The 11194-nt window shown below is 37.5% G+C and overlaps 1 protein-coding gene across 2 annotated transcripts in view; it reads right to left on the reverse strand.

Annotated features, from left to right (window-relative positions):
- mto1 (mitochondrial tRNA translation optimization 1) overlaps positions 1 to 10270 on the reverse strand; it is a 45983-nt gene extending 35713 nt beyond the window's left edge. Inside the window, exons 1-3 of one of the 2 annotated variants that reach the window (XM_079845851.1) lie at positions 10152 to 10270; positions 8940 to 9072; positions 8658 to 8857 (exon numbers count right to left, since the gene is read on the reverse strand). In XM_079845851.1, the coding sequence (XP_079701977.1) occupies positions 8658 to 8777 (120 nt within the window). In that variant the 5' untranslated portion in view covers positions 8778 to 8857; positions 8940 to 9072; positions 10152 to 10270. Of the gene's footprint in view, positions 1 to 8657; positions 8858 to 8939; positions 9152 to 10151 lie in introns of both variants that reach the window. The other variant, XM_079845850.1, reaches the window with a different exon arrangement.
- Between the last annotated feature and the right edge of the window lie 924 nt (positions 10271 to 11194).

Consider the following 11194-nt stretch of genomic DNA (forward strand, 5'->3'; position numbering starts at 1 on the left):
ACGTTTGTAGACAGAACATATATATATATATGTAATATATAATATATATAATAAGACATTGTTTTCTGTACTGTACTACAGTAAGCCATTTGCATTTTACAGGATACAGTAAATATACTTTATAGAGACAATATAACACACAAACACACACACATATACATATATACATACATATATATATGTATATGTGTGTGTGTGTATATATATATATATATATATATATATATATATATATATATATATATATATATATATATATATATATATATATATATATATATATATATATATATATATATATATATACACACACACACACACACACACACACAACCCGAATCCCGGAAAAGTTGGGACGTTTTTTAAATTTGAATAAAATGAAAACTAAAAGACTTTCAAATCACATGAGCCAATATAGAACATAGATACTATATCAAATGTTTAAATGTAGAAATGTTACACTTTTGTCCACTAATTGAGCTCATTTCAAACGTACAGTGACGCATTGCTGCCACATACATATTTTTTTCACTCAATTATGTCGTAATAACGAGATCTTATGTCGTTAAAACGACATTTTTCTCGTTAAAACCACATATATTTTCTCCTAATAAGGGCATGTGTTGTAGGTATAGTGATGTGTGTATATATGTCTGTATCCACATTAGAGAATTTATTTAGCCCATGCCTGTCACATTTGTTTGAAAAGCAGAAAAATAGGCTCATCCTCTGCCTGTATCAGTGGCAGTGCCCATTGCACGAAATTGTTGTAATTTAGAGATGTAGCCTACAGTTCCGTACTACGGTGACGCATTGCTGCCACATACATATTTTTTTCACATAATTATGTCGTAATAACGAGATCTTATGTCGTAAAAACGTCAATTTTCTCGAGATCTTATGTCGTTAAAACGACATATTTTTCTTGTTAAAACGACATATATTTTCTCCTAATAAGGACATGTGTTGTACAGTGATGTCTACAAAATATGCCTGTATCCACATTAGAGAATTCATATAGCCCATGTACCTTTGTCACACTTCCATGTCTGAAAAGCAGAAGCAAGCTCAGTGTAAAATAGGCTCTTCCGCTGCCTGTATCAATGGCACTGCCCATAGCACGAAAGTATTGTAATTAATTGATGTAGCCTGCAGTTCATAACAGCCATGGGTAACAGGTGCCATGGACCGCTCATGTTCGCATTAGTGGCATAACTTTAAAGGTCCCATGGCATGGCATTTTTCTATTATTTTATAGTGTTTCCTGAGGTGTACTTATATTGTTAGTATGATTTTTACATCATAAAATGTCATAATTTAGAAATAAAAGGCATTTTGTCTATACTGCTGTTTGCCCTGTGGCTGACTGCCCTGTTTCAAGAGGCGTTTCTGCTGTGAGACTTCAGTAAAAAACGCCCACTGTTGTGATTGGCTGACATCTTTGCATTTGAAATGAGCGGAGGGGGCGTGGTTTAACGAGGTCTACGACGCACGAGCTGCTGCCACTGCCAGAGAGACGGATGGACCTGAGTTCACTTCTCATCAGTTCTCTCAGCATGTCTCAGTTCAGGGTGAACTGTTGTAGTTACTAGAATATACTTCAGGTTATTAGTTTATTTTTTAGTCGGAGGGGCTGTCACTCATGTCAGAAAGTTAGTAACTTTAGTAAATTATGGATCAGCGCTGACTCGAGACGCGAACCGTTTAGAACGATTCAGTCCGATTTGGTGAACTGGTTCGGTTCACTAAAAAGAACCGATTCAAAAGAATGATTCGTTCGCGAACCGGACATCACGGAGACGGAGCGATTGCTAACAAAGTTATTTATAGTAACTACTGAGTTGTGAGAGCGCTGTCTGTCATCGCGAGTTTATTGTGTTTGTATCTGAGAGTTCTGAATAAACACGAGTCCCAGTCACACCGAGTCCGTCTTCATCATTATTCTACCAACTTTGTATCACATGCAATGTAGCCTACCATTACAGCGAGATGAACGAGTTAGTAAGTTTGATTAAAGCATTATTTCTAGATATGTTCCAATCATATGAAAAGCGTCAGTGACACGCATTGAGTAACTTACACAGCGCAAACAAATACAACAGCAGTAATCGAATGTAATCCAGTTTATTGTGGGGTTAGCTGGCTAGCCTAGCCGGATATGCTCACGCTTACCCCCCTTCTGCTTAATCTCACGCCGCGTTTGGTGCCTCCGCTGTGGGCCAGATGCAGTACTGGGGGTCGGGGATGTTGAAGGCCGAGCTTCGGCGTGCGTGAGGTTTATCTCTAAAGATGTGGCTCTGCCGATGTTAAGCAGAAACTCCCGACTGTATGCACATTTTAGAACAGATAGACGCGACGAGGACGTACAAAAACACTGACTCACAAGATAGAAAACACGAAAACACCGTTCTGTCGGGAGAGAGAGAAGCCACAGCGTGTGCACGAAGAATAAATAATTAGCTACACATAAGAAATCACTGATCACAGATCAGAAGGAACTGAAAAAAGACTTCTGTTTTCATTTGTACATCCAAACACTGAGAAACTGCCAGCGTTCACTCGTTCACAACCCATGATCTCTCCAGCGTTTGCATGGGCGTGCCAGATTCTCTGGGCGGAGGAAAGGGAGGTAACCGTTCCTGCTTGGACGTCAAACCAGGAGACTTCAGGATTGGCTCGTCTGGCCTGTCATTTTCTCAAAGGCAGAGAAAGACAGCCAGAACTGGGGTTTACACCGATCAACATTTCTATCCACTTGGGGACAATATTCAGGCTAGGGGAACTCATATTAATGTTGAAATACCTCATAAAATGAAAATTTCATGCCATGGGACCTTTAACCTAGAAATCACGGACCCCGGTGCACAAATATCATAACTATCTATAATAGGCCTACTGTATTATATTGTATGTTATACTGTAATGCATATATTCTAGAAATGTATTAAAAAGAAAGACGCTTTCAGCCTTACTCAAAGGCTGCAGAAAGAGGCCAGTGGGTTCGTTACACACGTCAATCCATTCCCTGCGTTCTTATTTTGCTTCTTATGTATTAAATATACAGGCAATTAGTTTATGAAACCTTGATCAAAATTAAAATACAATTTATAGAAAACGAAATTCACTTTAAAGAAATGATTTCAGCAAAACAACACTCAATTTAAAATCATGTCTGACCCCTCTCCATGTCTCAAGACATATTGCGTGTCTTATAGCCTATCTTACTCATGCTGCTCACTTTTCATCATCAACATATGAAATTGAAACAATAATATAATAGGCTAATATTTAAACATATAGCCTAACTATGAATCTAAATAGGCTACGTTTTTCATGTAGCCTACTCCACTCCAAACGCTTCAAAATTTATTTACCAAATTTACTGGGCAAAGTTTTTAATTTCAAATTTACTTTCTGTCACAGGGTGTTTTGGTGTTGGTTCATGTTTCTTGTTTTTAGTTTATCATGTTCAATGTCATGTTTACTGTCACGTTTCTAAGTTTGTCATGTTCTGTCAGGTTTCCTGGTCTTGTCATGTGATTTCCCATGCCCTCATGTGATCTTGTCGTGTTCTGTCATTGGTTCATTGTTTAATCACTGTTCACAGGTGTCACTTGTCTTGTCATTAGTCTTTGTGTATTTAAGCCCTCATGTTTGCCATGTGTCTTTGTCTGTTATTGTATGTGTAACGTTATGATGTCATAACAGGAAAATTCCAGATCAGCTTGTCTGGGCTGTCATTTTATCAAAGTCAGAGAAAGACACCCAGAACTCGGTTTACACTGATCAAAATTTCTAGCCACTTGGGGATAATATTCAGGCTAGGGGAACTCATATTAATGTTGAAAAACCTCATAAAATGAAAATTTCATGCCATGGGACCTTTAAGATTTATGTTGGAATAAACTGCACTTGGTTCGAGCAACTTGCCTCTTCAGTGGAAATTGTTACAGAATAACAGACCGTCAATATGGACCCAGCAGTTGCCCGCCCTCGTCAAGGCCAGCGTCCCATAGAGGACTATGTCAAAGACATAGTCTATTAGGGCTGCTCGATTATGGAAAAAATCATAATCACGATTATTTTGGTCAATATTGAAATCACGATTATGTAACACGATTATTTCACATGACTTTGGGAATGTGTTGTATTTATTAAAAATACACCTTTCAACAATTCAATTGAAATTGTAACATTTGTTGTACTTTTTGAACTATTAAAATAAATAATATAACATATTCAAATCAAAGTATAAAAGTATTCACGTAAAAATGATAACCACAAATAAATAAGATCAACAATATGGTTCGGCTAGATATGCTTTTCAGGTACGTCTAACATTAGTTTTCAGGTACAGAAATGTATCAAATGTAAAATAACATTGCATATTTGAGTGCATAAATTAAAGATTAATCCTATTAAACTTACAAAAGCTATTCAATCAAGAGCGGTGAGTGATGTCCTTGTCTTTTGTTGTTTGACATTAAACAGACAGCAGTAAAGGCTACTGCCTCTTTAAGACCTAATGATCGGATATGCGTCGTCTTTATCGACTGTATAAAGTTCACTTAAGGCATATACAGACTATGTCTGCTAGGATACTCATCAAGATGGACATGTTGACATACGTTTTGTGTGAGTTTGTCCGTTCAAGAGCAAGACTTGAAAGAGAACTCAATATTTGCACGCTTAGAGACGTGTGCGCGCTCTCGGATGAGCGCACAGAGACACATTTTCTCACAGCGCGCGCGGCTTGCCGGCTTCTCATTCGCGTCTTCAGGCACTAAACCCGGGTGATGACGGCGAAAACGACTGGTCATATTCGAAAATATGGCAGCACTCGCATGCATTGAACAAAGTTTACAAAGAGAGAATTATTTGAAAAATATGAGGGGAAAAAAGGACGTTTACACGGCACCCCTGCTCTCGTCAGTTTTTGTTTCTTTATTAGATTGTCATAGGTCACTCTGTTTAATTTTCAAGTGGTTAAACAAATTCGTGGTGTTCCCTTGCGTTGCAGCCACTACCATGTAGCAAATCTTGCACGTAGCATGTTTCTGCTCGTCGTCTGATTCCTCGAAGCCAAACTGTTCCCAGACAACGGAGTTGGTTTTGCCTTTTTTGCTCACCAAACGCTGCTGTAACTGCCCTCCTTCTGCCATCTTTAGTTTACTCGCGCAGAGTTTTTAAATTCCAGCGGATGATATGCACACGAGACTCACGACCTGAGAGAGATTTGTGGCTTCGAGAGGGGCGGATGAGCACGTGCGCGTTTCATTCAGAACGCAAGACAAAATAAGAGTGTTCTTGCAAAACTGAACATGGCAAAATAATCGTTTTTTCTCGATTGTACTATTTTGGTGATTGTTGGGAGGCAAAATCGAAATCGAAATTCGATTAATTGCACAGCCCTATAGTCTATGTCTATGAACTATGTCATAGTTCATACATTATCATGGATTTTTTGCCCTGGGATGAGACCATGTTGAAAAGGTGCTTTTGTTCTGGTTTGGACTCTGACTTTTCAGCCCTAATGCCCTCAGAGGAACACCCCTGCACCTTTAGGCAATACGTTGATTTTATTTTGTTTTTAAGTGGTCATGCTCCAGGCCACGTCCATGCGCCAGGCCACGTCCATCCGCCATGGCCATCCACGGCTCCGGGTCCGGTTCCTCCCATGCCACAGGGTCCAGGTCCTCCCTCGCCACAGGGTCCAGGTCCTCCCTCGCCACAGGGTCCAGGTCCGCCCCAGCCACAGGGTCCAGGTCCGCCCACGCCACAGGGTCCAGGTCCGCCCACGCCACAGGGTCCAGGTCCGCCCACGCCACTGGGTCCATATTTGGATAAATCAGGCTCTGAGTTTTTACGTTCTCCTCGTAGGCGATTTATTCAATCTCCACCAAACTCGGTCAACATGAAACAAAGATACAGAAGATGCTAAAATGCGAACGGATATTGGATATCTCAAACGGTGTTGCCATGGCGAGAGATTAAATAAGGACAAAAAAGGGGAACAGAAATTCTCTCATATCTTGTAAAATCATATTTTGATTTAAATTAAATTAAGATTGTATGTTCGGTAATTGACCTTGGATTAATTTAAAAGGACTATACTATTTTTCAGATCAATATATTTATTTATTTAAAATATTTCTTTGAATAATCTATTCTGTGTCTGTGTGTGCTGCCCTCCCCTCAATGAACAGAAGATGGCAGAATTGTGTTAGTTTTGAAAAATTCCATCTCTCTTTCCATCTGCCAATCACTCTTGTGTGTGTGTGTGTGTGTGTGTGTGTGTGTGTGTGTGTGTGTGTGTGTGTGTGTGTGTGTGTGTGTGTGTGTGTGTGTGTGTGTGTGTGTGTGTGTGTGTGTGTGTGTGTGTGTGTGTTTATGTGATTTATTAGGGACACAAATTTGTATAATGACATGGGTATTACACTGGTATTACAACGTAGTGGTTAATGAGGACATTTCATGTGTCCACATAATAAAAATATCTTTAAAAACATACTAAACAATGTATTATTAAAATGTAACCAAGTAGCTTTAAAAATATACTACAAATTACAATGTAAACATGGTTTATGAGAACATTTCCTGTGTCCCATAAATCAAAAAGCTTTAAGGGTGTGTGTGTGTGTGTGTGTGTGTGTGTGTGTGTGTGTGTGTGTGTGTGTGTGTGTGTGTGTGTGTGTGTGTGTGTGTGTGTGTGTGTGTGTGTGTGTGTGTGTGTGTGTGTGTGTGTGTGTGTGTGTGTGTGTCTGTGTGGCCACCAACTGGCAGCAGGAAGTGTGTCACTTTCAAAAATGCTAAATCACTGTCTTGTTTTCACCTGATTTACTTTGTAAGGTGGAAAATAATCAAAGATATTTGAAATAGAACAAAATCATCTGCTTTGCTGTTAGCAGCCATCGTCGTGATCAAGATATTTGAAATTGACTCAACCCCCTCCCCTTAACGCCATCAGAAGGGCCAGTTGGAGTTAGAAGAACAAAAGAATGGATGGATGGCAAAAAGGTTTTTGCACCTTTGATACAATGGGGGAAGTTTTGTCTGATTGGTTACATTCAAACGTCTTACGGTTTGGTCTGATTGGTCAGTTTTAAAGGAGTCAGATTTGAATTCGGTGACATCAGGGAAGAGGATAAAAGAGGATTTCAACTATAGCTCGCTCTCTCTTAATGCTCTTTGGATTCTCTGGCTTTCTCTGGAGAGAGCTGCTCTTTAGCTCTCTCTCTCTCTCTCTCTCTCTATCTATCTCACAGGTAACATTCTAGGCAGAGGCCTACTGAGCATAATTAAGGGTTTATGTTTACATCTATTTGAAACTATTTTAAGTGTAACCATAACTAGAATTTGTGTTTCCTTTTAAAAGAGATTTATGTCTATGATGGAATTGACATTTTACATTTACTTGATTGTTAATAAATTGTTACATTTTTGATCCTTTCTGAATTAATCTGTAATTATTAACTATCTCCAATGTGGAACGGTATAATTGCAACAAAGGGTTAAAACGGAACGATTAAATGTATGATTGACTATCAAATATAAATGATCAAACAACCAGTTGGCATTCTCTTCTAAATGCGACAACTATGATAAATGGAGTCAGATAAAGAATATTATAATCAAATCCATTCTTCCAGCTGAAACACTGAACGCGTGCGGCCTTCACCGTGGTTTGCTACCGATCCTTGGAGCGAATTCATGCGGTCTTACAACTTCAAACTTCATCAGTATAATGACAAAACATGGCAGATATAGACATACAAATGGATTTCTGATATTTTAAATACTGTTGCCATGGCAGTGTGTCAAAGTTTAAATCATCTTTTGGCTGTTTTTGAGGCTCTTAGCATGCTTGAAATTGCATTGATTTTTTTAGTGCAACTTGAATAGTTAAGCAGGTAAGTGGCGATAAGTTGCTGAAAATAATTTATCATTAATTAATTTAGCTTATTCTTTTGTGTGTTTGAGACACACTTCTACAATTTAACCTCAATTTTGTGATCTCTGTACTTATAAAACTGCTGCTATACATATAAATTACCCATATTGGAAAGGTCAAAAGCTGGTCCATGAATTCTTGAGAGCAAGTTGAAAACCTAATTATTAACATCTATATATTCTATATCTGCAATAGTTGTTAGCTGCTGATTTTCACAGGAATTAGTTGTCACTAATTGTTTGTTACATAATTCTGCACCTAGTAAATAAAAAATGAATATTCATTAAAGCTCTTACATATATATTATTGATCATCAGAGGATCCTACAGTAAAAAATGATGCCACGGGGTAACACTACAGGCTGCACAAGGATCAACACACATTTATAGAGCTCATCAAATATGGTAAACAGCAGCTCAACCATAACTTTTGGATGTGTGAGGTTTGTTCTAACGAAGTAAGTAAGAAGTATATTTCAGCTTCCTATGTCATTTATACTTTTGTTAATTGCTGTATGAGAATAAAGACCTAAATCAAATCTGTTTATCATATAAAGCATATCTTTCTCTTTAGAAGACATTGTTTAAACTGCTTGATTCATATTGATATAACATTTTTGAAGATTTAAAGTTTGGTAAGTGTGGAGTCTCAATGGATGGACAAAAACAAATAATTATTTTCTTTAGTTATGCTGACAGAATGGAACCTGTATAAAGTCTTTATAGCGTTGGCGGTCCAGCTGGGTTCTGGGGCCCCACACCGCAGGCCCCTTACTGCGGTTAAGAATAGAGAAATGAATCCCAGCCCAGTCTCCTGCCCGTCCCATCACACCATCCAGAGCATCAATCTCCTTCACCAGATGACCTTTCCCGACACCCCCCAGTGATGGGTTACACGAGAGCGCCCCTACAAGACAAATAGAGAACTGTGTTTAGAGGTTGATGTGAATAACATTTAAATAAGGTGCTATAGTAAACCTTCAACATACCGATAGCTTTGATTTTCTGAGTGATGAGAAGCGTCTTTGCTCCAACTCTGCTGGCGGCGGCCACTGCTTCGGTCCCGGCATGACCGCCACCGACCACGATGACATCATAATGTTGAGTGTGAACATCAGAGGCCTGAATGGAGCAGGTGGAGAGAGTCTTTGGAAAGCGCAATCTTCTTACCAACATGTCTCAGATGGTAAGGATTTTCGATCTGTGATCAAAAAGGGAGGTCTGTTTTTGATCGGTAGGTTCCATCTGTACTCAAAAGTAGCACAGAACACCCTCCAGCTGTAATACTAAATGGTTATATTAAAACGCAAATCTAATCTCTTTCATAAATGTAGCATCTGCAAAATCTGCTGTATTATTCAGACAATTGACCACTTACAAAAAATGTTTGTAGAAATTGCACCATAACAATGTCATGGTTTACGAAAATTATTATACTAATTATTACAAATAAAACCAAAATACCATGGTTAATATAGTTAAGTCATGGTAACCACAAATTAACCATGGTTTCGCTACACTAACCATAGTTTAACCATGTTATTTGAAGTAAAAATAAGCGCGTCGATTCAGTGGTTCGGGGCGCCAAAGTCACGTGATTTCAGCAGTTTGGCGGTTTGACACGCGATCCGAATCATGATTCGATACGCTGATTCGATACACTCCGAAGCTTCATGAAGCAGTGTTTTGAAATCGGTTATGAATATATAAGTCGTTATTTAAAAAAAATTTTGGCGCACCAAAAATATTATCGTCGCTTTATAATATTAATATTGAACCACTGTACTCACATAGGCTGATTTAAATATGTTTTTAGTACATTAATGGATCTTGAGAGTGTAAATTGCTTTGCTCCCTCACTGAGCCTTCAGATGTCTTGGTGTGGAACGGCATGAGGGTGAGTAATACATTATTTTCATTTAAGGGTGAACTAACACTTTAATTTTCGTAAGGGATGTTTTCTGGCAATGTAATATGCTCTGACCTTGCAGGACACTGATGCAAAAAGCGTTTCTGTTTATTACAGTAAAGCTGCTTTGAAATTATCTGTATTGTATAAAGCGCTATATAAAAACGGTGACTTGACTTTAATTACAGCGAGTCCTTGACTTGATTTAACTGCATCTTATTTGATTTATGACTTGATGCTCACAACTGTAACTCTAACATGACAATGAAACTGCAGTGCAAGAACTACTCACCGCTGCTCTTGATGTAATTTCTCCTGTTTAAACAAGTTATTCTTTGTCGTTACAGCGAAGACCCTCACGATGATCAAAAACAGGACGCAGCCATGTCTTAATTTTTTTTTTACCCTAATAACTGTCGTAGATACGCAATTTACCGTAACGTCAGACGTAGGCATTCGTTTGACCCATTGTTTTTACCTTATTATTATTTTCTAATATTTGATGCACATTTATCACTGACATTCAATAAACATTTAAATATAGCCTATCTATTATAATGTTAATTATAATGCACATATAGAAACCAAAACTGCACCAAATAAATAACCAAATGTATTTTATTTTTATTTTATTATTATTATTTTTTATTGGCATTTTGTGCAGATACAACATCTTGTATATTTGAAAAATATATATAATAAAATAAACCTCAGCTCTGCTTTTCTCCCCAATTTCAAGCATTAAAAAATTATACAAAAATATTTTTCACAGTGCAGCCCTCAAATACTAATTAATAGTCATTGCAGCCACAGTGCAGCCCTCAAATACTAATTAATTGTCGTTTTTAAATCTTTATACTTTGCTAATATCCTTCAAACCACTAGGATTTACCCATTTTTCATCATGAAGTTTTTGTAAGAAAGTGATCTCATTTAGAATATTATAAAATTTAGCATGATAATATTTTATATTGTAATAATTACATTTTAATAATTACATTTAACATGGTTTAATTTTTACATAAAATGATCCGTTACAGATCCGTTATATTAAATGTATCCATTACTGCCGAATGACTATGACTGTCTTTTATATGATTTCAGAATGGCTTCGGTTCTGTTTAGACTGAATTATCTCTTACAATCTGCATTTTCGGGACAAAAGTCCCCTTTTTATTTAAATACTTAAAAATAATAACAATACATAGTCCTTTTAATATCAAACAGTCAACACTTATTTAAAAATGGCATGACTTTTTTTTTTTACTTGGTATTTTATATGTTTATTTAAAGGTGTAATGGCAAAATCAAAGTCAGGACTATTATGCTGAGTGA

Source organism: Gobio gobio (assembly GCF_949357685.1).
Source record: "Gobio gobio genome assembly, chromosome: 20".
Lineage (NCBI taxonomy): Eukaryota > Metazoa > Chordata > Actinopteri > Cypriniformes > Gobionidae > Gobio > Gobio gobio.